This window comes from Pipistrellus kuhlii, unplaced genomic scaffold, assembly GCF_014108245.1.
Source record: "Pipistrellus kuhlii isolate mPipKuh1 unplaced genomic scaffold, mPipKuh1.p scaffold_m20_p_16, whole genome shotgun sequence".
In the NCBI taxonomy this organism is placed as follows: Eukaryota; Metazoa; Chordata; class Mammalia; order Chiroptera; family Vespertilionidae; genus Pipistrellus; species Pipistrellus kuhlii.
The window spans coordinates 9,452,059-9,479,113 of record NW_023425471.1 but is presented as its reverse complement, the minus strand read 5'-3'; the positions used below and the strand labels follow the sequence as shown (position 1 = coordinate 9,479,113).

The window sequence follows — 27,055 nt, the reverse complement described above, 5'->3', positions numbered from 1 at the left end:
TTCTAGGGCCAACTCTAAGCTAATTCTGTAGATAAATGTGGTATGCACATAAAGTAAACGTCCACTTTTGTGTTGGAAGTCCTCCTATATACTGTACATGAAAAATAGTAATGTTTCTGAAACACCATGTTCCATATGAAAACACATAATCCATTTGATACATTTCTGAAACGGACTTAAATTTTCTCCGACAGTGCCTGAGAACAGAGAAAAGCAGTCTCTTTTCCTCTTCTAATATTCTTGGGAGAAGAAATGGTACACATGTTGGAGCTGATCAGAAACTGCCAGGCTGTGTGGTCTTCTATCCTTAATTTATGCCTTTACTGATTACTTCAGGTGGCCCACACTTTTCATGTAAAATACTTCCAGAAGGCAATAGGAAAAGGACCTTTTTTTTTAAAAAAAATATATTTTATTGATTTTGTACAGAGAGGAAGGAAGAGAGACAGAGAGTTAGAAACATCGATGAGAGAGAGAGTCATCAATCAGTTGCCTCTTGCACACCCCCTACTGGGGATATGCCCGCAACCAAGGTACATGCCCTTGACCGGAATCGAACCCAGGACCCTTCAGTCCGCAAGCCGACGCTCTATCCATTGAGCCAAACCGGTCTTGGTGAAAAGAACCTTTTTTTTTTTTTTTTTTTAAATAGGATACATCTTTTTAAAAAAATATATTTTATTGATTTTTTACAGAGAGGAAGGGAGAGAGATAGTTAGAAACATCAGTGAGAGTCACTGATCAGCTGCCTCTTGCACGCCCCCTATTGGGGATGTGCCCGCAACCACAGTACATGCCCTTGACGGGAATCGAACCCGGGACCCTTCAGTCTGCAGGCTGACGCTCTATCCACTGAGCCAAACCAGTTTTGGCAGGAAAAGAACCTTTGATTTATGGTTTATAAAAGGCTAAATATGAGTCCTAGCTGGTTTTTCTCAGTGGTTAGAGCGTCGGGTTGGATTCAGGTAAAGGGCAAGTACCTTCGTTGCAGGTTTGATCCCTGTGGGAGGCAACCAATCTATGTCTCTCTCACATTGATGTTTCTCTCTCTCTCTTCCTCCCTTCCATTCTCTCTAAAATCAATGGGGGAAAATATGCTCAGGTGAGGATTAACAACAACAACAATAAAAAGCTAAATATTAGAATGTTTATTTTTTAAAACTCAATTACAGCTATATAAGGGTCAACAGAATAAAACATACATCACTGGCAGGGGAGATACCATGATCAAGAAGGCAGTTTTCCCAGGGTAAGCTTATCCATTGCACTCCGGATGTGCTGACACCTGGGACTACCCCAAATGTGGGGAACTTGACTGCATAATTTGGGGAGGCGGGGAGAAAAAAAGTATGGCCCATGGGCCCCAGCTGGTTTTGCTCAGTGGATAGAGCATTGGCCTGCAGACCAAAGAGTCCCGGGTTTGATTCTGGTCAAGGGCACAAACCTTGGTTGCAGGCTCCTCCCTGGCCCAGGCCCTGATTGGGGCTTGTGTAGGAGGCAACTATTGGATGTTTCTCTTTGTCTTTCCCTCTCTCTTCCACTCTCCCTAAAAAAATCAACGGGAAAATGTCCTCAAGTGAGGATTAAAAAAAAAAAAGTGTGATCCATGGGAGCTGGTGAGATTCAGGCCCCACTCCAGATCTACTGAATCAGAAACTGCATCTTTAACAAGATCCTCAGGTGATCCCTATGCTGCAGACAATTTTGGTGAATATTCATGAAACTTAAAAGTTAAGAACGCAGATTTTAAAAAAAAAGGATAAATATTTTAAAAGTTCATTTCCAATAGTCCAGCATGGCTTTTTCTAAATATGCTACCAGAATTGAAGAAACAACGATAAACTGCTATTAAGACAAAATTGAATCAAAGGTTATGAATAATTTTAAAGCACTGACCAATAGGTCACTTTAGTCCGTTACAGGGTTGGCAAAAGTAGGTTTACAGTTGTGAATATGCGAAACAGAGAATTTATTCTTTAAATTTTTTTTTTTTTAAATTTCCATGTCGGTGTGCCTCAGTGGTTGACGGTCAACCTGTGGACCTGGAGGTCATAGTTCGATTCCTGGTGAGGGCACATGCCCAAGTTGTGGGCTCGATCCTCAGTGGGGGGTATGCAGGAGGCAGCTGATCAATGATTCTCACTCCCTCTCCCTTCCTCTCTGAAATCAATAAAAATACATCTTATTGATTATATTTAAAATATGTATATTTATTGACTATATTTAAAAGGTGTTTTATTGATTATTAATTATTATAGTTATTATTAACCTACCCCTGTCTTAACAAACCAAAAATTTAATATTAAGAATAATGGTGTATATTTTCTAGAGCCTTATATAAGTAATCATTCCAAATATTTTTTAGCTAATAACCAGACACACTTTGAAACATATGCTTAAGAAAATACTAACTGCATGCTGGGATGTTTAATGGTGAAATAATAGTCTGTATAGTTAAGTGCAATCCAGATACTATTGATATTAAGATGTGTAAGAAGCTAAATAACAAAATATACAGTGTGAAACATTACCTTACTTGCCAGCTTTAACGTATTTCTTCCGCTGAAATACTTGTAGCCATGGCCTCCAGTATGTAGAAAAATTTTATACACAATAAAAGGTGGAAATTTTTCACCACTGAATCTGAAATAAAGACCAAAAATGTGTCATTTGGAATCAGGTTTGGGAGTCAGTTATGGCTCCCCCTTGTGGTTAAGATAGTTTCCTGCATGTAGGATAAAGGCTATACCAGAGCTAGAACAAACTGGTAATAAAATGGATTACAGGAGATTAAAGAGCCACACCTAGGAGGTGTGTATGCTCACAACTATTCTCATATCTGGCAGGCTGGGCACATCATGGGACACGAGCTACTCTCAAGGCAACTTTGGCTCAAGAACCATGCCTCAGTTTCTTTTCACAATAAATGTAAATAAAAACCTATTTACTTTGCAGTTATATACTGAGAAGGTATGAGGGCTTAAAACACATTTCTACAGTAAAATGTCTTCATATTCGCTCAGCACTTCTTGAAAGAAATCAGCACAGAAACATTACCTGAATTTAATTTTACAGTTCATGCCACGATCTTTAGCAAACTCAGCCTCCAAGGGGCTCACATTCTTCAGTATATCATATGTCAGACAATATTCCTGAAATAGACGATGGTGCTATAAATGGAAGGTGGTACCTTGCCCAGTTGCAATTTACTGAAAATAACAGGCGGCATGATAAAGCGAACGGTAGACCAGACTCGGGAGTTCTGAAGAACTGGGCTCTAGAGTTGGCTTCTCCATTTATCATCCGGGTGGCCTGGAGTTAGTGATTCACTCTTTTGGCCTCCAAGTTTGGGGGTGTTCCTCCTCAAGATCCCAGGCACTGTTCTTTCCCTATGCTAGCCCTTCTCACAATGTACTGTAATGAACTACAAACTCCTTTTTTAGCTTCTACTAGACCCGTGGTCAGCAAACTGCGGCTCGCGAGCCACATGCAGCTCTTTGGCCCCTTGAATGTGGCTCTTCCAAAATGTGTCTGGGAGGGTCTATTTTGAAGAAGTGGCGTTAGGAGAAGTTTAAGTTTAGAAAATGTGGCTCTCAAAAGAAATTTCAATCGTTGTACTGTTGATATTTGGCTCTGTTGACTAATGAGTTTGCCAACCATTTACTAGACTGTACAAGCTTAATGAAGGTAGGGGCAGTGTCCTTTTTCTTTATCACTGTATTCCCACCACCTGGAACACAGCAGGTGCTTCAAAATATTTGATATTGAATGAATCACTGTAAATGAGGATGATCATAGTACTGTTACTAGCTTTTAAGCACTTTCATATTCCACATACTACATTAGGTACCTTATACACATAACCTCATCTAATCCTTACAACTCAGCAATATTATTTGAATCCTAGAGTCCTGTTGCAGGAAGATTCCTGCAATTGGGCTTCCTGCTGAGGTCGCTGCCCCGCCTGCTTCCCTCCCTTCTCCCCGCCCTGCTTGCTTGCTTCTCTGCAGCTTCACTCCCTTCTGCAGCGCTGTCTTCAGTCTTCACTCTGGCCTGGATATGCAAATTAACCACCACCTTGATTGAGTTAATTTGCATGTTCACCCTGATTGGCTGGTGGGTGTGGCAAAGGTGTGGTCAATTTGCATGCTTCTCTTTTATTAGGTAGGATTATCATTCCCATTTTACAAATGAGCAGGCTGAGGCACTGGGAGTGTCTGTAACTTATCCAAAGGCATACAGGTAGTAAGTGGGGAAGCCAGGATTCAAGCTTCAACCTGTTTGACTTTAAAGCCCCCACTTCTCCCCATATGACCCTGTCCAACATTTATGCCTATGCCAATCACATACAAATATATGCCAAAGGGATTTAAAAATGACAAAGCATTTTTAATGTAAGGTATTAACTTGAAGTATTAGGATAACACGAAAAAAAAATGAATTTCCTTCTTTCTGTCACTAAAAGAATCTAAAATGATAACGAAACCAGAATAATCATACTTAAATACAAGTTCCATATGTGAAGATGATGGACAATGAACCTGCAATGTCACAAGTTGACCTGGGTGGGTTTTCTCTGAATTATTCTGCGGTCACTGACATCACAACCATGTCTGTGGAGTCAGATGGTGAACAGGTGTATACAGTGCTGAGACTTTGTGATTTTTTTCAAAGGGGCTAAAATTCCCTTAATATGACTATCTATAATAATAAAAGTGTAATATGCTAATTAGACTGGACAACCTTCCCGAAGAAGCTGGGTCCTGGGTGCCTGCCGGGGGGGGGGGGGGGGAGGGGGTGGAGGGAGGCCCGGGTCCCAGTTGCCAGCGGGAAGCCGGTGCCTGCAGCCAGGGGAAGGCAGGCCTACTCTTGCACGAATTTCATGCATCGTGCCTCTAGTTACTAATAATAGACTACTGTAATCATGGGTGATTTTATTAGGAAAGTATTTGGTACTGTGTGATGGAAATTCTACTACTCCGCTTGGGTTGACAGAGTTGTTCAATGCATTTCATTTTACTCAAATAGGACTTTATTATTTATACTGTTCTGCACTTGCCTTTTTTATTAGCACAATATCTTAGCTATCTTTCCACTGCAGAATTACATGCAAGGCTTTGAGGTTTAACACTATGAAAGCACCAACACTTACTTTACTTAACCATATAATTGATGAACATTACATGGTTTTCCTTCCTTGCTATTACAAATAAGACTGCAGTGAAACGGTACATAGATTACAGAACAGTCCTAGAAGTGAAATTGCTAGGTGGAAGGTAAGGGCACTTCTTTCCTTTTTATTGTTAATTCTCACTGAGGATATTTCCATTAACTTTTAGAGAGAGTGAGGGAGGGAAGGGGAGAAATAGGAGGGGAGGGTGGGAGGGAGAGAGAGAAATCTTAATGTGAGAGAGACACATTGATTGGTTGCCTCCCACATGCACCTGGACTAGGGTTGGGGATCTAACCTGCAACCCAGGCACATGCCCTTGACTGGGAATCAAACCCGAAACCCTTGGTGATGCTGAAATCACTGGCCAGGGTGAAAAGGGCATTTTTAATTGAGATTTTTATTGTTGGGCGATCACTGTCTCTCATCTTCAAATAAACTGAATTTAAAAATATTATGTGGCCGAAACCAGTTTGGCTCAGTGGATAGAGCGTCTGTCTGTGGACAGAAAGGTCCCAGGTTCAATTCCGGTCAAGGGCATGTACCTTGGTTGCGGGCACATCCCCAGTAGGGGTTGTGCAAGAGGCAGCTGATCGATGATTCTCTCATCGATGTTTCTAACTCTCTGTCCCTCTCTCTTTTTCTCTGTAAAAAATCAATAAAATATATTAAAAAATATGTGGGTTTATGTAATAAAAGGCTAACATGCAAGAAATAATAGTCACTTATGTTAAAATAAGTCCAGAAATATTCATTTAGCGCGTATCAAAGAAGCAATCTCAGAACCCTTAATATTAGATTTAAATAGGAGGGAAAAAGTTACATATTTTATCCTTAGTTAACAGATACTTTAGCTTGATAAGTAATTAAATCTGTCAGAGAAAACAGAAAGCAAGATACATACTGCTGCACAAATTATATGCTTTAGGAGTTGAAATATTGACCTGTCCATATAAGATAGCCAAGCTCTTTGTATCTTTAGAGCTGAAATATCTTTACGAGATCTGAGAGGAAAAAAAAAAAGAGGTTAAGATTTGTGAAGTTGTTTTCATTTTCCTAAAATCTTGGGGAACTCTGAATTAATGCTCCCTCTTTTCGGCACCTCCCCACTCCCACCCTAAAACTGACCTAACAAGGAACAGTTAGATGTGGTTCTTGGAACTGGTTATTTGCTGAATCTACCGTGTTTCCCCGAAAATAAGACATCCTCCGAAAATAAGACCTACTTACAGGTTTTCTTCTGAGTGAAATATAAGGCATCCCCCCGAAAATAAGGCCGCCCTAGGCTAAACATGAGAGATTTGGTCCACTGATTCTGAAAGAAATGGAGTCACAAGAAATTCACCAGGAAATTCAGGATTGGATTGTTATGATGATGTTCCAGAAGATGATGACATGATTGTCATTGAATAAATGAGTAAATTCTTGATACTGTAGGATTCACAGTTTGTCTGGTTTGTGTTGACAACTACCGTACTACCGTACCGTAAAGAGGTAATAAATTTCCTTTATTTTCATTTAACAATAAATGTGTACCGTATTCTTCTTCATGGAAAAATAAAACATCCCCTGAAAATAAGACCTAGCGCATCTTTGGGAGCAAAAATTAATATAAGACACTGTATTATTTTTGGGGAAACAGGGTAGTTAGAATGAGGATATGAAATACTTGAGAAGATTTTCATGGAGATTAAAAAATCATTCTGGCTAAAATTTTATCATCAAAAGGCATATATATTATAATAATGTGTGAGGAGACAAACTTGTTTTCTAAAAACATCCATGACCTAAAATGATTTTTGCTGTAGTTAGTTCTTAAAAACACTGTCCAACTGCCCTAGCCGGTTTGGCTCAGTGGATAGAGCGTTGGACTCCGGACCAAAAGGCCCGGGTTCAATTCTGGTCAAGGGCCCTGGCTGGGGTGCGTGCAGGAGGCAACCAATCGATGTGTTTCTCTCCCATCGATATATCTCTCTGTCTTTCCCTCTCTAAAAATCAATGCAGCCGAAACCGGTTTGGCTCAGTGGATAGAGCCTCAGCCTGCGGACTGAAAGGTCCCAGGTTCGAATCCGGTCAAGGGCATGTCCATTGGTTGCAGGCACATCCCTAGTGGGGGCTGTGCAGGAGGCAGCTGGTCGATATTTCTCTCTCATTGATGTTTCTGGCTCTCTATCCCGCTCCCTTCCTCTCTGTAAAAAATCAGTAAAATATATTAAAAAAAATAAAAATCAATGGAAAAATATCCTCAGGTGAGGATTAACAAAAAGACACTGCCCAACTAATTCAAGTGCTAAGGAAATACAATGTGGAATTGTTGAGGTTTATAGCAGGCCCAATTCTCTCCTGAGAGCCGATGACCAGCCCTAGAAAAGAAACTCCTTTGTGATCTATGCTTAAACCAGGTTCATCCCAGTCAGGCCAGGTAATTATTTTACTTTTGTTCACATCCCAGCACTGGCAGGTCACAGGGATCTCCTTCTCCCCAACCTCCCAACCCCACAGGGCTACAGGCACAAAGAGAGGTATTCCCTGTATAGCGTCACTGTTGGTTGGCAAAACGCAGGCTACAAGGTGTAGAGTGGAAAAGGCCCGGAGTATGGAAACAGTCCTTTGGCTCCGAGCCCATGCCATTTATTAGCCGTCTAACCTTCTGCAAGCCACCTACCTTCTCCCAGTTGCGGCTTCCTCATTTATAAAATATAACAAGACAGCTTTATAGGGTTGTGTTGGGATCAAAGAGATGTGCGTTAACATGCTTTATAAATTATGAAATACTATCCTATGTAATAAAAGGCTAATATGCAAATCGACTGAACGGCAGAACGACCGGTTGCTATGACGCACACTGACCACCAGGGGGGCAGATGCTCAATGCAGGAGCTGCCCCCTGGTGGTCAGTGCGTTCCCACAGGGGGAGCGCCGCTCAGCCAGAGGCCCTGAGGTGGGCTCACAGCTGGTGGTGGAGCCTCTCCCGCCTCTGTGGCAGCACTAAGGATGTCCAACTGCCGGCTTAGGCTCGCTCGCTCCCTCATCCGTGGACATCCCCCGAGGGCTCCTGGATTGCACAGGCCAGGCTGAGGGACCTTCCCACCCACCGAGAGCACAAGTTTCGTGCACCGAGCCTCTAGTAATTATAATAATTACCCAGTTCGAAAGTAATTTAAAAACACAAAAATCTATAATTTACAAAACAAGAAGTGTTTGCCGGGACTGGTTTGGCTCAATGGACAGAGCGTCGGCTTGGGGACTGAAGGGTCCCGGGTTCGATTCTGGTCAAGGGCATGTACCTTGGTTGTGGGCACATCCCCAGTAGGGGGTGTGTAAGAGGCAGCTGATCGATGACTCCCTCTCATTGATGTTTCTAACTCTCTATTTCTCTCCCTTCCTCTCTGTATAAAATCAGTAAAATATATTTAAAAAACAACAACAACAACAAAAAAAGAAGTGTTTGATGTTAGCTAAGTAAATACCATATGTAAACTGTCCAGTTGTGGAAAATGATACAAGGCGAAATTTGGCTACTTACGGTCGTACTGGCCTTGTCTTTCTAGTACGTGGAAAAGGATGTTTTTGGTGGCCTTTTACCATCGTTGGATGAACTGATTTTTCATTACTAGTGGCCTCTATCTTTGAGGAACTACTCATTTTTCTTATAATGAAGTAATCTGAAAGTATACAAATTAAGCATTTGAGATCATAATCTGTATTATTACACTATTTGGATGAGACTCAAGTGTCATTGACTGTTGTACTAATTCCAGAACCCTTAAAAAGGAAGGCATCATGTATCTCTTAATATTGCTTACAGTTTATAGTCTTTGTGTACTAAAAATATCATGAGGAATATGGGAAAGACAAAGGGATCTATCCAATCGCCTTCTAACTGGTTTCCCTGTCTCCAGGCTCTTCATCCTCCTATTCTGTACACCCTGCAGCTGGAGTTAACTTTCTGGAGCAATACCCCAACCTTATCACTCCCCAACTTAAAATATTTTAGGGCCTGGCCACAGTGGCTCAGTGGCTGAGCATCAACCTATGAATGGTTAGATTCTGAGTCAGGGCACAGGCCTGGGTTGTGGCCTCCAGCCCCAATGTGGGTTGAGCAGGAGGCAGCCAATCAATGATTCTCTCTCATCATTGATGTTTCTCTCTCTCTCTCCCTCTCCCTTCCTCTCTGAAGTCAATAAAATTTATTTATTTATTTTTATTTTTTAAAATATATTTTCTTGATTTTTTACAGAGAGGAAGAGAGAGGGATAGAGAGTTAGAAACATGGATCAGCTGCCTCTTGCACACCCCCTAGTGGGGATGTGCCCGCAACCAAGGTACATGCCCTTGACCGGAATCGAACCTGGGACCTTCCAGTCCGCAGGCCCACGCTCTATCCACTGAGCCAAACCGGTTTCGGCTGAAGTTAATAAAATTTATTAAAAAATAAAACAAAATCTTTCAGGGACACCTCATTTCCTCCAAGCTGAAGTCTAGACTCCCAAGTATGCCACTCCAGCCTTTTCACAATCTAGTTCCATTCTCTCTCAAACCTCAAAATACCAACTTTCATCAGCATTCCTCGCTACGCTCTGTGAGAACAGGAACTTCTTGCCCAAACCAGTCAATGTTTTACAACTCTGGACTGCTGATCAGGCTATGTCCTCTGCCCGAAATGACTTCCCCGCCAGCAGCAAACACCAAGTCATCCTTGAAGACCCCAGCTAACTGATGCCTCTTCTCGTTTTCCATCTTTTATTTTTTTTCACAGAACTTCTCACTCCGATCTTCAAGGTCCCATAGTGCTGTACATGTTTTTCTTTTATAGTACTTCTCATATTGCATTATAATTTGTTTTCTTGGCTGTCATCCCAAGAAGTTCATTGAAGGCAGGAGGCATATTGCTAACTATGGAATCCCCAATGCCTAGCAGAGTGAAGGGTTTTCACATGCTAGTCTAAAAAATTTCCACTCCGGGTTTGTCACGGAATAGCTGTGAAACTTTGGGCAAGTCCCTTAAACCAGTGGTTGCCAACCTTTCAGACCTCATGGATCACCAGTGGTCTGTGGACCACCGGTGGGTGACTGCTGCCTGAAACTCTCAGTTACACAGTTCCCAACTTGGTAAAATGAGATAGTGTACTAAATCAGTGGTCGGCAAACTGCGGCTCGCGAGCCACAGCCTCGGTTTGCCGCTCTGTTGACTAATGAGTTTTCCAACCACTGTACTAAATGACCTGATTCCATCTCTGATTTTCTATCCTTTGAAGCATTACTCCAGTTTGGATGAAGTTCCCAAATTCTTAGTCACTGCTTAGTCTTTTCTACTAAACCAGGGGCTCTTTATCTTTTCAAATCTATTTTACTGATTTTTTTACAGAGAGGAAGGGAAAGGGAGAGAGAGTTAGAAACATCGATGAGAGAGAAACATCAATCAGCTGCCTCCTGCACACCCCCTACTGGGAATGTGCCTGCAACCAAGGTACATGCCCTTGACCGAAATCGAACCCGGGACCCTTTATCCACTGAGCTAAACCAGCCAGGGCTCTTTATCTTTTCTTTGGTATTGTAAATCCCTATGGGCAGACTCCTTCCAAGAACTATGCTTTTTAAATTTATTTAAATATATTTTATTTTAAATATATATATATTTTATTGATTTTTCACAGAGAGGAAGGGAGAGGGATAGAGAGCTAGAAACATCGATGAGAGAGAACCATCGACCAGCTGCCTCCTGCACATCCCCTACTGGGGATGTGCCCACAACCAAGGTACATTCCCTTGACCGGAATCGGACCCGGGACCCTTCAGTCCGCAGACCGAAGCTCTATCCACTGAGCCAACCCGGTTTCGGCAGGCTAAGAACTATGTTTTTAAAAAGGCACAACATAATATATATATAGGATTCCAGAAAACTTCAATTATATTGAAATCATTGTCGCAATATTTTAAAAAAAACAAATTACAGAAATATGTGCCTTCTTTCTGCACTTAATAAAAGGAGAGTTCTAATCACTACTGTACTTATGAAGTGGTAAATGAGTAGAAATGATATCTCAAGAAATCTTCCATGACTAAAACATGATATGAAGACATCTGTGCTTTCTCTTAATGACCAAGTCACAGGTACCGTTGATATTACCGTGGTTTGTTGCCTGCACTATAATAGAAAGAAATGGTAAAGTTCAGTTAGAGGTTAGTAAAAATCAAGTTGTAATTTTCCCCCATCCAAGTTCACATACTTCCCAAATTAAAAACTCCTGCCCTAATTTATCACTATACTTCACATTTTTATATACATACTAGAGGCCCAGTGCATGAAATTCATGCAAGGGGGAGGGGAGGTTCTCAGCCCAGCTTGCACCCTCTCCAATCTGGGACATCCCTCTCACAATCCAGGACTGCTGGCTCCCAACCATTCGACTGCCTGCCTGCCTGCCTGATTGCCTCTAACCGCTTCTGCCTGTCAGCTTGATCACCTCCTAACCACTCCTCTGCCAGCCTGATCAACATCTAACTGCTCCCCTGCTAGCCCAATTGCCCCTAACTGTCCTCCCCTGCCAGCTTGGTCACCCCTAACTGCCCTCCCCTGCTGGCCTGGTCATCCCTAACTGCTCTCCCCTGTTAGTCTGGTCACCCCTAACTGTCCTCCCCTGCAGGCCTGGTCACCCCCAACTGCCCACCCTTGCAGGCCTGGTCTCCGACAACTGCACTTCCCTGCAGACCTTATCCTTCCCAATTGCCCTCCTCTGCTGGCCTGGTCCCTCCCAACTGCCTTCCCTTGCTGGCCATCTTGTGGTAGCCATCTTTGACCACTTGGGGGCAGCTATCTTGTGTGTTGGAGTGATGGTCAATTTGCATATCAGGCTTTTATTATATGTCATTCTACTACTAATGCAGAGCCTTCAGAGTCTTCTCAATATTTCTCTTTAAGTATGTGGATGGGGGTAGCTTGGAACATACAATTCACTTCAGAAGGAGAATAGCCTTTAACATCTGGGAACTGGCCTGGTACTCACAGCTGGGATTTGGTGTTACACTAGCTTCCTAACCATACCCAATCCAGAGCAAAGCCCCGTTTCCTTTAACTTACCCCCCAAATCACCCAAAGCTCAAGTCCTATAATAAATCTTTCTAACACCCTCTTACTGAGATGCCCCACTGTGTCCCAAAGTGTGCGTTTTCCTTGCAGCAATGAGAAATAGACCCAAGTTGTTAAACTATACTGGTGTTCCCAGTGGTCTTTGACTGGAGGGCAGTGACATGCCACCACACAAACCTCCCACATCTTTCAGATGGCTGCCTGGATGGCTTTACACTTTCTATGGGGTTAGAGCATGAAACACAGGATAAAATATGAACACACACCCCGCCCCATTATGACACATTATACCAATTATTTGTGTGAGATCACAGGTTTTAAAGGTAGACTAGGTTTGATCCTGGCTTCCCACTTTCCTTCTGTGTGGCCTTGTACAAATTACTTCTCTGTGCCTCAGTTTTATCATCTCTTAGGTTGGGAAAAACAATCATGCCCATCTACTTTGGTTGTCCAAAAGATTAGATAAGTATGTGTAAGTAGTTGAGGGCTGAACTGGGTACGTACCGTAGTAAACGCCGTGTGAGAGCTTACTATCCTTGTGCATAGGATATTACTTATTTCTACTATAGTATTAAGGGATTCCCAGTGAAGGGCATGCACTTAGTATATCAAAGAGAAAACAAAAGGTTAGGGCCTTTAGAGACGAAAGGACATAGCAAATTAGTTTAAGACTAAGGTGACCAGACGTCCCGATTTTTAACAATTTGTCCCGCGGCGTTTTAAAAAAAAGTCCCGATTCTTTAAAACGCCACTGGACGCATTGTTCAAAATCGGGACTGTCCCGCCCAAAGCGGGACGTCTGGTCACCTTATTTAAGACCTCAGAAACTCCAGCCAAGGTAAAAAAAATATATATATATCTAAAAACCTTTTGAGAGGTAAATCCAGGCGCCCCGAAGTCGGCGGTTCCGGGTCCGAGGCTTTCCGAGCTTCCCGAGCCGTTCGGGCGCCCTCGCCCGGAGGCCTCGCGCACAAGATTCTCAGCCCACGCCGCCGGGCATCCAATCAGGACGGCGAAAGCCTCGTCCTAGTGCCGCGAGGCATCCTGCGCCTCCCTCTGCGCTCCCACACTGAGCAGGCGCATTCTGGTCGCCTAGCAACCACCTGCTCAGGGGCGGAGCCTGCGGGAGGCGGGCTTAAGCGCGCCGGTCGCGCGACGCGCGACGCGCGACGCGCTGCAGCTTAGCGACGTCGCTTCTAATCCTCGCTTCCGAACTAAACTTTCGCGGGACCAACTTGGCTGTACCAAGACAACCACCCGCTCCGCGGCCGTCTGGCGGTAGGAAGAATCAGGGCCCTATCCGGCTGCCGTAGCCGCCTCGTTCTAGTGGGCGGGGCCTAGGTCGGGGTGACCCCGCCAGAGCCGCCGTTGCCAGCGACATGTTCAAGGTGAGAGCGTGGAGCCGGGTCACATCTGTCACCGCTCCCTCCCGGTGTCCCGGAGCCTCTCTGGGGACCAGGCCTACTGGCCCTGAGGTTTTTCCCGCCTCCGGGCCGGCTGCATCTTGGTGCCGCGGTTCATTCACCTGTCCGCTCGGAGCCAACGGCTGCCGGGCGGAGGCGTGAGACTCCGGGGAGGGTGGGTGGGGCCATTTGGGTCGTATTCTCGTGAATAAAACACTTTGAAAAATTAAAGTACCCCCCAAAGTACCCACCCTCTCCCCGCTGTGCCCTCCTGGGTTTGTGGGTAGAATGAGGCCAACTCGGGGCTCTGCGGGGTTCGGCTTTGGTTGCTTGGCAGGGTCAGATTTCAGAACCTTGTGTATGAATGGGGGAGGGCCACCCTCTTGAGAAGGATGTGGGGGTCGCTGGCCTAGGAGAAGTTGGGGGAGGGGGGAAGCCGGAGTTTTGCTCCCCTCCTTAGTGAACATTATTTAGTGTGGACAAGTCGACCTCTTTCTTGACATTTTATAACTTCGTGTCCTTTGAAAGAAATTGATTTGTACAGTGAAAACTTTTATCCAAAATCTGCATTTTAACAGTTATTATTCTATTTAAAAAAATAAATGATAGTCTCTATCTTGAAAAACAGATCACAAGGTACCAGAAATTTGTCTGCAAAAAGCATAACATTCATTAAATAATGCTAATGAAATTTCAGAAATACTGCTCAAAACTTATTGAGCTCCTGCAGTGTGCTTTGGGTGCATTAATATAGGCTATCAAATCAGAATAATAGATTTTGCCTTCTTACCCTGGCCTTGCCACTTCCCGGCTGTGTGACCTTGAGCAAGTCACTTAACCTCTTTGTACTTGTTTTTCTACTAGTGAAATTGGAATAGCGTGTGCCTCATAGGGTTGTTATAAGTTAGGGCAAAGCACTTGGAAGGGTTTCTGGCACATAGAGTTACCATCTAAGCATTCACTTTTATTTTGTCTTCAGGCAGCTCACAGTTTAATCAGGATGGCAGATCCCAGGCAACTTGCATTCATTTGATTACTCTGTGTTGAACACCTACCTATTATGTGCTAGAAGCTCAGCTCAGCTTTAGGGCTGCAATGACAAAGGATATGGCTGTGATCAGTTTACATGGGTATCAACAATGTACTGTGTGGTAGTAAAAGGGAGAGCAAGATCTATTCTGCCTAACCAGGGCTTCTTTTTTTAAAATATATTTTTTATTGATTTTTTACAGAGAGGAAGGGAGAGGGATAGAAAGTCAGAAACATCGATGAGAGAGAAACATCGGTCATCTGCCTCTTGCACACCCCCCACCGGGGATGTGCCCGCAAACAAGGCACATGCCCTTGACTGGAATCGAACCTGGGACCTTTCAGTCCGCAGGCCGACGCTCTATCCACTGAGCCAAACCGGTTTCAGCTAATCAGGGCTTCTTAACCATTGGTCCTCATCCCCTCAAAAGTGTTTGGATAGAATCTAGGGAGTCCCTGATGTCTGATGGGAAAATACTCTTTTTCACCACTTTCTGAAATTTAGCAACTTCTATTATGAATGGAGATAATTGTGTCATTTATGTATTGCTGGAGAATGATCCACTGCAAGCCAGTACCTTAAAACAACTGAGTTATTCTCACTGGGGGTTGGCCGGGCAGTTTTGCTGGCATGTGCCAGCGGATGAATTCAGTTGGTGGCTATATACAAGGTGGTCTTACTCCCATGTCTGGGGGCGCGGCACTCCTCAATGTGCCTAACTTGAGCCCATGGGTTGCTGGGTTACAAGAGGGCAGGTCTCAATGTACAGACTTATTGGCTTGCATCACATTTGCTGATGTCAAGACAAGTCACATGACCAACCCCAGAGTCAGTGTGGTGGGGGACTCCATAAGAGCATGGATATAAGGAGGTGTGGTTCAGTAGGAGCCATTACTTTATTAAGCTGCTATAGCAACAAGTCCCAGTAGTATTAGCAGTACCTGTCACCAGTAGAAGTCCAAAACCAATGCAAGTCCCAGACTTTCCCACATCACATTACAGTTTTTATAACTTGCAATATAATTAGCGTTTTATGCAGTTAGAGGCATTACTTTGAGAAGGGGTCCAGAGGGCTCGTCAGACAGCCAAAGAACTAGCACAAAAAAGCAAGGAACCCATGGGAATTTTAGGAGAGGTTTCAAAGAGGAGACGTTTGGCCGAAAGCGGTTTTGCTCAGTGGATAGAGCGTCAGCCTGCGGACTGAAGGGTTCCTGGTTTGATTCCGGTCAAGGGCATGTACCTTGGTTGCGGGCACATCCCCGGTAGGGGGTGTGCAGGAGGCAGCTGATTGATGTTTCTCTCTCATCGATGTTTTTTTTTTCTTCTTCTTTTTTTTTAATAAATATACTTTATTGATATTTTACAGAGAGGAGGAAGGGAGAGAGAGAGCTAGAAACGTCGATGAGAGGGAAACATCGACCAGCTGCCTCTTGCACACCCCCTACCGGGGATGTGCCTGCAACCAAGGTCCATGCCCTTGACCGGAATCGAACCTGGGACCTTTCAGTCCGCAGACCGCCGCTCTACCACTGAGCCAAACCGGTTTCGGCTCTCATCGATGTTTCTAACTCTATCCCTCTTCCTTTCTTTCTGTAAAAAATAAAAATAAAAATAAAAATAAAAAAAAATATATATATATATGTATAAAAAGAGGAGACATTTAAGTTTACTTATGAAAGGCTAGTAGGACTTCCTGAGTTGGATGAGTTGGGGAACATTAGCATTGGTATTCCCTTGGGGGCAATGCCAGGAACTAGTACTGCTGTGCCAAGGGAAATCCAGAGTGAGCTGAAATGATTCAAACGTGTAGCTCGAGTAGAAAAGATGCAAGAAACCTTGGAGAATACCAGAATACAAGGAGTAGGCAGAGGAAGAGGGGAGGCCACGGATATTGGAGAAGCAACTTTGGAGAAGTAGAAGCACAAAACAGTGAAGTTTAGAAAATTAAGGGAGGAAACTTTCGAGAAGGACAGGCTATGCTAGGGTACTTTCAGCTGGGAAAACCTGATTGTTTAAATAGCAAGGCAAGCCGAAACTGGTTTGGCTCAGTGGATAGAGCATCAGCCTACGGACTGAAAGGTTCCAGGTTCCATTCCGGTCAAGGGCATGTACCTTGGTTGCAGGCACATCCCTGGTAGGGGATGTTCAGGGGGCAGCTGGTAGATGTTTCTCTCTCATCGATGTTTCTAGATCTCTATCCCTCTCTCTTCCTCTCTGTAAAAAAATCAATGAAATATATTAAACAAATAAATAGGCAAGTTATCTCACAAAGTCCAGAGGCAGGGTGGACTCCTGTGGGTCACACATGTCATCGAGGACCCAGTGTCTTTGCTTGGCTTAGTAAGATTGGTTCCCCTATGGTTGCAAGATGACTTTAAGACATGCTTTCCCACTCACTAGAGCACATGTGTCAAACACAAGGCCCGCGGGCCAAATCCGTCCCGCCAGGCCTTGCAATGTGGCCCGCACCGCGCTGTCATCACTGCACTCCGCTGCGTTTCCATCACAATGACAGTTTATGACTGTTCAGTAAACCATTCGGCCCGCGATTTAGGCTGGATTTTAGATTTTGGCCCCTTCTCTGATTGAGTTCGACACCCCTACACTAGAGCAAGAGATGACAAAACTACCATGCTTGGATTATGCTCTTTCTTCAGTCCGATTGGACCAGCTTAGATCAGGTAGCTGCCCCTGACCTTTAGCGATCGCTAAGGGAATGCTGTGCTCTGATTGGCTTAGAGACAGGATCATCTCCGGATAGGGCCACTTTACCTTAATCACACAGGAGAAATGAATTCATGAACACTGTGCGGGAATGGAGACTGGATATGTAACCAGCAATGTCTATTGCAGAAAGATAAGCTAATTGGCTGAAACCCGTTTGGCTCAGTGGATAGAGCGTCAGCCTGTGGACTGGAGGGTCCCAGGTTCGATTCCAGCCAAGGGCATATACCTTGGTTGCGGGCACATCCCCAGTAGGGGGTGTGCAGGAGGCAGCTGAATGATGTTTCTCTCTCATCCATGTTTCTAGCTCTCTATCCCTCTCCCTTCCTCTCTGTAAAAAAATCAATAAAATATATATTTTTTAAAAAGAAAGATAAGCTAATTGAATTTGGAGAAGTGTTCATTGATTTGGGCAATTTGGAAAGCTTCCATGGTACATACAGGTTTACTGATGGAAGTGAAAGCTAGGTTAATATGGTTGATGCTTGAGAGATGTGTAAATGTGCACAGTGTTTGATAAGTTTGATTGTCAAGCTGGAGGGACATGTTGGGGCAGGATTCTAGAGTTGTCTTGTGGTTGTTGCAGTATTTAAAGATTTGGCAATGCTTATGGCAGAGGGAGGGATGTGGGGAGGAAGGTTTTTAAAAAGAGAATTCCTCAGCTTTAAAAGGAGAGATAATCCCTCCCTCCGGTGAGATGGAAGGATGACAGTGATTGCAGATCAGTAGTTCTCATCTGGATGGGAACTCTGCATACTTGGGTTGTTCCTCACATGTTTAATTTAGTTGCGTTGAACATTTATATACTGAAATATAATTCTTATAAATCTTTCCTTTTTGTTCCCCATTATTGTTATGAAATCAGTCTACTGGTCTCTTTTTTGGATTTGTGTGTAAGTGGGTGATTAATTTTATTTAAATTTTGTGCACAGGGTGGGGGTGGGAGGCTCTCAGCCCAGCCTGCACCCTCTCCAATCCGGGACTCCTCGGGAGATGTCTGACTGCCAGTCTAGACTGGCAGTTGTACATCCCTCTCACAATCCTGGACTGCTGGCTCCTAATTGCTCACCTGCCTGCCAGCCTGATCATCCCTAACTGCCCTCCCCCTGCTGGCCCGGTCACCTCTAACTCCCCCCCCCCCCCACAAGCCTGGTGACCCCTCTCTACTGGCCTGGTTGCCCCTAACTGCCCCCCCATAGACCTAGTTACCCCTCAGTGCTCCCCCCCCCCAGCCTAATTGCGCCCAACTGTCCCCCCCTATTGGCCTGTTTGTCCTCAATTGCCCTCCCTGTCAGCCTGGTCACCCCCAACAGCCCTCCCTACTGGCCTGGTAATCCCCAACTGCCCCTCCTGCCAGCCTGGTCGCCCCATGCAGCCTGCTTGCTCAGTCTTTTGGTCATCCCTTGGGCTGGCCCTGGGTGGCTGGGCAGCTGCCATCTGCGGCTTGCCTGCACCTCGGGTTGGCCCTGGGCAGCTGGGGGCTGAGGAGACTGGGGAACTCTGGAGTCTGGTGCGCAGAGCAGCCGGGCCTGCCCATGCTGCACATCTGCCGCCCTGGTGGGGCTGAGGGGACTGGGTGCCGCCATCTTTGAGAGCGTGACAGTCAATTAGCATATTTCCTCCTTATGGGTTGTGTGGTGCCACCATGTTTGTGAGGGTGTGACAGTCAATTAGCATATTCCCCTTTATTAGATTGGCTAGCAAAAGAATTACTTTGCCTAGCTGGCTTGGCTCAGTGATAGAGCATTGGCCTGCAGACTGAAGGGGTTTGATTCTCGTGAAGGTCATGTACCTCAGTTGCAAGTTCTTCCCCGGCTCTGGGCCCTGATTGGGGCACGTGCAGGAAACAACCAATCAATGTGTTTCTCTCACATTGATATTTCTCTGTGTCTTTCACTCTCTCTGAAAATCAATGGGAAAAAAACCCTGGGTGAGGATTTAAAAAATTACATTAACAATATTTGTCATAAAATGGTGGTGTTAGGTAGACATAATAGTGGAGAACCAGTGCTTCTCAAACTGTAATGTGCATGCAACTCTTCTTAAAATGCAGCTTCTGATTCAGTAGGTGAGGGCTCAGATTCTCCATTAAATAAATCCTCACCCGAGGGTATCTTTATTGATTTGAGAGAGAGAATGAGATCGATTGGTTGCCTCCGTATGGGCCCCAGCTGGGACCAAATCTGCAACCTATCTTTGTGTCCTGACTGGGAATCGAACCCAAGACCCAGCCAAGGCAGATTCTCTATTTTAAGCAAGCTCCTGGGTGATGTAGAGGCTGCTGGCCCCCTATCATACTTGAAATAGCAAGAACTGAGGCAACTTGGTAGATGAATAGTTGCTTGTGTTTTCGAGGTGAGTAACTTTATGACTAAGGTGGGGTTTGGAAGAGCACTGACCAAGGAGCAAAAGAGATAAGTGAGAGGCTGAGAGCTGCTAGGGCAGGTGTATCATGATTGTAGCCCGGCAGTGGGGACAGAGCACACAGTGGAATTGATTTGGGTTTGGGCGTTATCAGTTTGGGTCACCTAGGACCTGAGGGCAAGGGAGTGGATAGTATAGGTGTTGGTGGGAAAAGCACAGTGTGTGTGACTAGTTCCGTACATATACAATTAAATATTTGAACTGGAACCGGTTTTGATCTTGCTGTTCATCTTTAGGCCAGCAGAGGGCACTGGTGGATTATAAAACGTTTGAAAAGCTGCTCAGTATTTGCATTTTATTGCAAGAAGCAGCTTTTCAGGGTGCTGCTTCAGGAAGCTCAAATATGGAATACATACACCCAATCCCCAGATTCACATTACTAGATTTCATTCATTACACAAATGCTTATCATGGTCCACCAGGGCACTGTGCTGTACCCTGGCGGCTACAAATGAAAAGACCTAGTTCTTCCTGGGAGTCTCCAAATTTGGCCACACATCATAATTAGTCAAGGGACAAATAGTTTCCAGGGGCCTGGCCACAGATCATATTTAGTTTATAAGTGAGGTCCAGGAATCTCTCTCTAGTTTTGAGACAACAAAAATCCCCAGGTGACCGTGAAACTTCCATTTCAGGATCTCACAATGCTGTTAGCAGCACAAACACAAACAGCCCATTCTAATGCAGTTGAGTAAGTGCTCTAATGTAAAAGTGTTGGGGAAATACAGAGCAGTGGATCTCAGTCTTTTAAAAATATATATATATCTTATTGATATTTTACAGAGAGGAAGGGAGAGGGATAGAGTTAGAAACATCGATGAGAGAGAAACATCGATAAGCCTCCTCATGCACACCCCCCACAGGGGATGTGCCTGAAACCAAGGTACATGCCCTTGACCAGAATCGAACCTGGGACTCTTCAGTCCGCAGGGCAAAGCTCTAACCATTGAGCAAACCGGTTAGGGCTGGATCTCAATCTTGACTGCACATTAGAACCACCTGGGGGGCTTCTATAAGTCTCCTTGCCCCAGTTGCACCCAGACCAATGCCACTACCCCTGTTTCCCCGAAAATAAGACAGTGTCTTATATTAATTTTTTCTCCCAAAGTTGCGCTAGGTCTTATTTTCCGAGGATGCCTTATCTTTCCATGCGCCAGGTCTTATTTTCGGAGGATGTCTTATTTTCGGCGAAACACGGTAGAATCTCTAGGGTTCGGATCTAGGCATCTAGGTTTTAGACCTGCAGCCAACTTTGAGAACCACTGACTTAAGGAGCAAGCACCAGCAGGGGGCATCAGGAGACTTTGCAGAGGAGACTGTGCTTGCGTTGACCTTAGAGGCTGGGCAGACAAGGTCGGAAGGGCCTGCCAAGCAGAGCAGAAAAGTGCTCCCAAGGACACAGGAGTGGGAATTCAGCGGAACGTGGGCAGGGAACCAACGTTCTCTGTGCTGTGTCCTCACCCGTAAAATACCATGAGACTAGCGCCCACCTCAAATTGTTATGTGGATTAAATGAACTCAGGCCTAAAGCTTAGCATGGTCCTTGGTACAAAGCAAGTCTCAATAAATGTGAGCTTTTAGTAACCTTTACTTGGCCTCTTAACTTTTGATTGGCTGTAGGAGGTTGTCATAGCATTTTTCCCCCTTTTTTATTAAAAAAAAATAATATATATATATATATATATATATATATATATATATAATTGATTTTTTTTACAGAGAGGAAGGGAGAGGGATAGATGAGAGAGAATCATCAACCAGCTGCCTCTTGCACACCCCCCACTGGGGATGTGCCCGCAGCCAAGGTACATGCCCTTGACCGGAATCGAACCCGGGACCTTTCAGTCCGCAGGCCGATGCTCTATCCATTGAGCCAAACCGGTTTCGGCTCCCCTTTTAATTTACAGTAGTGTTATGGTGGTACATGTTCTTGATGCTTTCCAAAAGTATTTATTCAAAACTTGGTAGTTGAATGGATGTGGCAGAGGAGAGAGGAGGAGAATTTTCAAGCTTTTGGCTTGGAAAATTCAGTGGCTGCTAGAACCATTCGCTGACACGGGAGAGTGGAAGAAGGCCGAGTTTGGTTTGGGGAAGATGATACTTTGATTTTGAAGAAGTTGAGCTTATTGAAATACCTGTGGACAGTAAGAGGTGAGATTCAGGTGGCATGGAACCCAGAGGTACGGAGTTTTCATGAGAGAGATGTAAGCTAGAGATGGGAGAATCCTCAGATGTTTTGACTTGAGAAGAGGCAATCAGCGAAGGCTATATGTATCAGTTCCTTCGGTAAGGACAGAGATGTCACTTGTACTCACAGCACTATTCAGAGGAACCTGAGGTGGCCATGTTTTGGGCTGTAGAGCATTATTACCTCACATATTCTTTGTGGCTGTTTGGTCTTTTAAAATATATATTTTTTTATTGATTTCAGAGAGGAAGGGAGAGAGAGAGAAACATCAATGATGAGAGAATCATTGATTGGCTGCCTCCTGCACATCCCACACTGGCAATCGAACCCACAGCCCAGGCATCCCTAACCAGGAATCGAACCGTGACCTCCTGGTTCATAGGTTGATGTTCAACCACTGTTTGGTCTTGATGTAAATGCCTTTATTGCCTGTCTTACTTTCTGAAATTAATTTCCTTACCATGAATAATATGTTACTGGTACAAACTGAGGGGAGAATTACACTGCTAAATAGAAAGGAAAATCATCTGTAAACTGGAAAAGAAATACTGTAACTTCACTTTACTTGATTATTATTTTAAATGCCACATATTATGGGAGATAATATAGATATCCCCCCCTCCCCTTACAATTTAAGCATCTCTGAGGCGATTCTCCATGAGGAATTCTAGTGAATACATTTTTACTGACATAAATACCTATTTATGTGAAGAACTCATTGGATGTTTTTCCCTTTTTACCCTTCAAAGATGTTGGGCGGTAGATCACAAAGAAGAAAAAACAGTTGTAGTGTTTCTGGTCTCTGAGTGACCTTAATGAGGTCTCTTTATCTCGGAGTCCCTTTATCAAGGTACTGTGGGGACAGTAACATGCCCCTCCATATCACACAGGACATTTGGGAGGTTCACATGAGACAGTGTATGTGAAAAGCACAGTACACCACAAAGCACAGTATGAATGGGAAGTATTTTCAGCACGCCTGTCCACTGAAGTGGTCTGGAGTTTAAGGTCAGCACTGTGGCCTTAGGACTGGGTAAAGTAGACCAGCCCTGGCCAGTGTGGCTCAGTTGGCTGGAGTGTCATCATCATCATCATCCTGTGTACCAAAGGGTCTTGGGTTTGATTCCCAGTCAGGGCAGTTGAGGTTGATTCCTGGTTGGGGCACATGCAAGAGGCAACCGATTATGTTTTTCTCTCTGTCTCTGTCTCTATCTCTGCCTCTATCTCTGTCTCTTTCTCCGTTCCTACTACCTTCCTCTTCTTTCCTCCCCCTTCCTCTCTCTAAAACTCAATTAAAAAATAATTAAGTCACAGACCCCTTCTACCCTTTAAAAAAAAGTTGATCAGACTTGGATAAACTTACGTCTCATATGGAACTGACTTCTGCTTAGGCCACTGTAACACACTCTTCCATCTACTTCTTTTTTTAAAAAAATATATATTTTATTGATTTTGTACAGAGAGGAAGGGAGAGAGGTAGCAAGTTAGAAACATCCATGAGAGAGAGTCATCGATCAGCTGCCTCTTGCACACCCCCTACTGGGGATGTGCCCGCAAAAGGTACATGCCCTTGACCGGAATCGAACCTGGGACCCTTCAGTCCCCAAGCCGATGCTCTATCCACTGAGCCAAACCGGTTTCGGCTCTTCCATCTACTTCTAAAATGCAAATAGCCTCTCATGCAGCTAACACTGGAAGAGGATACAGAAGTAGATGAGTTATTCCTTAAAAGAATGGGGGAAGGGGCAGAGACAAAATGGAGAACAGTAGATAATACCCTAGACATTTTTGTTAAATGAATTTATTACCCCATGAGACCTATGCATATTTGTAGACTTTTATGATATAAAGGTTTAATTTATAATCTGTATGTATATGTGCTCCACACCCATGTCCTTTCTAGACTAAACTGGAACTTCTCAGAGGCTAGGAAATGAATTTTGATATTTATTTGTGTGGTACATTTAAAATTAATTGCAAGTAACTAGATTTATAAGAAATCTCTAAAAAAAAACAAACCCAAAAAACAAAAAAAAACCCCACCATAGCAAATATGTGTATCTATTTAAAAAATTTGAGAGCTATTTGTAATATGACAGAAGGTACCAAAAGGTTTTCTTAAAATGAAAGAATTAAAAGTGTTTATATCAGTTGATTTTTCTGCAATAATGCTTAAGTGGAATTTTAGAGTTAGTTCATATAACATGAAACTAGGCAGATATTTTCAGGGGAAATCTCAGTCTAAAGATATATCTTTGAACTTGGAAGTCGTTTGGTGTTTTTTTTTTTCCTGATTTTTTCTTAATTTTTGCATGGCTTCATGTCAGTTTTATTAGAAAGCTTGAACAGTACCAGTTTCTGCCTCCTGCATGCCCCACATGGGATGGAGCCCACAACCCACACATGTGCCCTGATTGGGAATCGAACCGTGACCTCCTGGTTCATAGGTCAGTGTTCAACCACTGAGCCACACCTGCTGGGCTTAATGTAGTGAGTTTTAAAACTTGTGTCCATTGTTCACAAAAACTTGTATACACAAGAATTTAGTGGAAGGGCTGCAGAGTTTTCAATATGCTGAGAGCCTGTGACTTTGAATATTAAGCTGTATCTTCATGATAATAGATAGGACAGTTGTGTTTTGAATGAATATTGTCTTAAAGGCACTTTAAGTACACTCACCCTTTGTTTGTCTACTTCTTTCTGACTCGTTAAAGCAATGTAGTATGTTTTATTCAGAGCCCCCCCACCCCACACTGGCTCCAACTTAAGGATGTCTTTAGTTGGGTGAGGATGAGGAGCCTTCTATGGGAGCTAGAGACAGAGTCACAAGTGCAAGTTCATTGCTTTAATGGGAGGGATTCCCAGTGGTCTGTTTTTTTTCAGATATGTCTATTCATTCCTTTGAATGGTCTTTTAAAATAGGATATATGAAAATAACAAGGTACATTTTTCTTTCCCCCCATTCCAGAAATGCCAGTCCTTTCTTCCATCCAAGTACTAACCAGGCCTGACCCTGCTTAGCTTCCAAGATCAGACGAGATCGGGCGCGTTCAGGGTGGTATGGCCGTAGCGTAGACAATGCCAGTCCTTTCTAAGTAACGGCCTGTCTCCTTTATGCTTGAAATGAACCTCCTCTGCCACTAGAGGGGCCACTTCACGTGTTGCATTGTGAACCGGGATAAACTGGTTAGTAAGTGAGCACCAAGCGATAGGGGAACTCCAACAACTTTACTTAAATCCTCTGATGATGGCTTGCCTCACTTGGCTAATATTTATTCTGAACCGGAATGGTTGTATGCATGCATATTAGCATAACCAATGGACACAGACACTGGGGCGGTGGGGGCTTACCCGGGGTGGGAATGGCTGGGTGGGGGGTGTCAATTGGGGAAAAAGGAGACATATGTAAGACTTTAGACAATAAAAAATAAATAAAGTTACTGAACATCTAAAAAATTGTTGTATATAGTACAAATACTGACTTGTTTTTGTTCCTATTTTATTTTTTAAATTATTTTTATTTCTTTTTTTTTAAAATTACCTTTATTGTTGAAAGTATTGTGATTGTCCCCCCTTCCCCTTCACAGATCCCCTCCCCCCTGCTCCCACCAAGCTATTGACTATGTCCATGGGTTATGTCTGTAAGTTCTTATTCTAGCAGTAAGTTTCATTATGAATCCAGATTACTGTAGCTGAATTGAGCCTAGCCCATGATTTATTTTTTCAAAAAACATTTAGGTTCTCTTTTCCTTACAGATGAAAAGCCAGTCACTGCGATGAGGTGGAAGGCAGTTGTGGCCAGTGACTTTGGCCTTCTCTGTGCGCACAGCGGCCTGCTAGGATACGAAACCAATAAGGAAACGCTCTCTGTACACTCAGCGATCTCTTAGGAAAGAACCCTAGATAGACTTCACTCTGATAGAATAGCTCTTCCTCTTTAGAAAATGTAGATTTTTTTTAGTTGCTTGAAAATATAGCAGTATTCGAAAGGCAAGCCTTGAAGTAAATGTTCCCTTGTGATTTTTCCCCCCTACCTATGTTCCCTCAACTCAGAAAAGAATGAGTGGATTTTGAGATGCTATTTCTATACACACACACACACACACACACACACACACACACATATATATATATACATATACATGTGTGTATATATATATATATATATATATATATATATATGAGATTTAAGTAAGCAGTGGTAAACTTTTGTCTGAATGAGGAAGTTCAAAAATATTTGAAACATGGTACATTACATGTCATCTGTGTTCCCATTGTGTGAAGCCAGTACAGCCTAACCAGATGACTCAAAATCTGTCTGAAGAAATAATTATCTCATTCTTTGCCCCTGAGGTTTCTTCCTTCCTGTTTATCAGACAACTTTATGACTTCTTGTGTGAATTTAATAAAATCTGATAAGTATTTTTAACGAGTAGGAAGTGGAATGATTACAGATGAAACATCATTTCTTTGCTTTGCGGACCTCATTTTGTGGAGAATTCTGCTTTCTAAAGATAAAATAGAAGTTGGTCTTCTGTAAGAAAAAGGTAAATGTTAATCTTGAAAACAGCCTCATTTTTTTTTCTTTAGTCATCTCTAGATCACACTAGGGAATATCCACTACTCTAGTACAGAATTGAAAGTTTGTCATAAAATACTTCCGTGTTTGTCATAGTTAGAACACGTTCTTTTTGTTAGTTCAAGTTTGAATTCTTAAAATGTTGGCTTCATAATCCCTTTACTGTGGAACAGATTGAAGTGACTGTGGTTTGTATTGTTGAAGTATAGGTGCTCCCAATTGTATACATTCAAATGAGTGTCCATTAAAACAGTTGTTTTGAGAGGACAGATTTAATTATTCTGTCAATATATTTCTTCCAAACACACTGTCACTGATCAATATAATTATTCCAAAAATATCATCACTGATCAAAACATTTTCCCCATCTTTTGGTGTTATTGTCATACTTTGTGGTAAATTCTTTCCTTTGAACCCTCACCTGATTTTTGGAGAGAGAGGGAAAGA

The 27,055-nt window shown here is 43.4% G+C and overlaps 2 protein-coding genes and 1 non-coding gene across 6 annotated transcripts in view; 2 read left to right on the top strand and 1 right to left on the bottom strand.

Annotated features, from left to right (window-relative positions):
- Positions 1 to 13,264, bottom strand: part of CUNHXorf58 (chromosome unknown CXorf58 homolog) — a gene marked incomplete at its 5' end in the record, with an annotated part of 44,044 nt that extends 30,780 nt beyond the window's left edge. The window contains 4 exons of the mRNA XM_036440082.2: positions 2,532 to 2,643; positions 3,058 to 3,152; positions 6,075 to 6,174; positions 13,128 to 13,264. Of these exons, the coding sequence (XP_036295975.1) occupies positions 2,532 to 2,643; positions 3,058 to 3,152; positions 6,075 to 6,174; positions 13,128 to 13,264 (444 nt within the window). The remainder of the gene's footprint in view (positions 1 to 2,531; positions 2,644 to 3,057; positions 3,153 to 6,074; positions 6,175 to 13,127) is intronic.
- On the top strand, positions 1,199 to 1,367 carry LOC118720287. Its single transcript, XR_004988386.1, has one exon. It is a non-coding gene; the product is annotated as a U1 spliceosomal RNA (small nuclear RNA).
- Positions 13,265 to 13,386: 122 nt separating the features above from the next.
- APOO (apolipoprotein O) overlaps positions 13,387 to 27,055 on the top strand; it is a 55,449-nt gene continuing 41,780 nt past the window's right edge. Inside the window, exon 1 of one of the 4 annotated variants that reach the window (XM_036439686.2) lies at positions 13,387 to 13,648. In XM_036439686.2, the coding sequence (XP_036295579.1) occupies positions 13,640 to 13,648 (9 nt within the window). In that variant the 5' untranslated portion in view covers positions 13,387 to 13,639. The remainder of the gene's footprint in view (positions 13,649 to 27,055) is intronic. The other 3 variants (XM_045582326.1, XM_036439685.2, XM_036439684.2) reach the window with 3 other exon arrangements.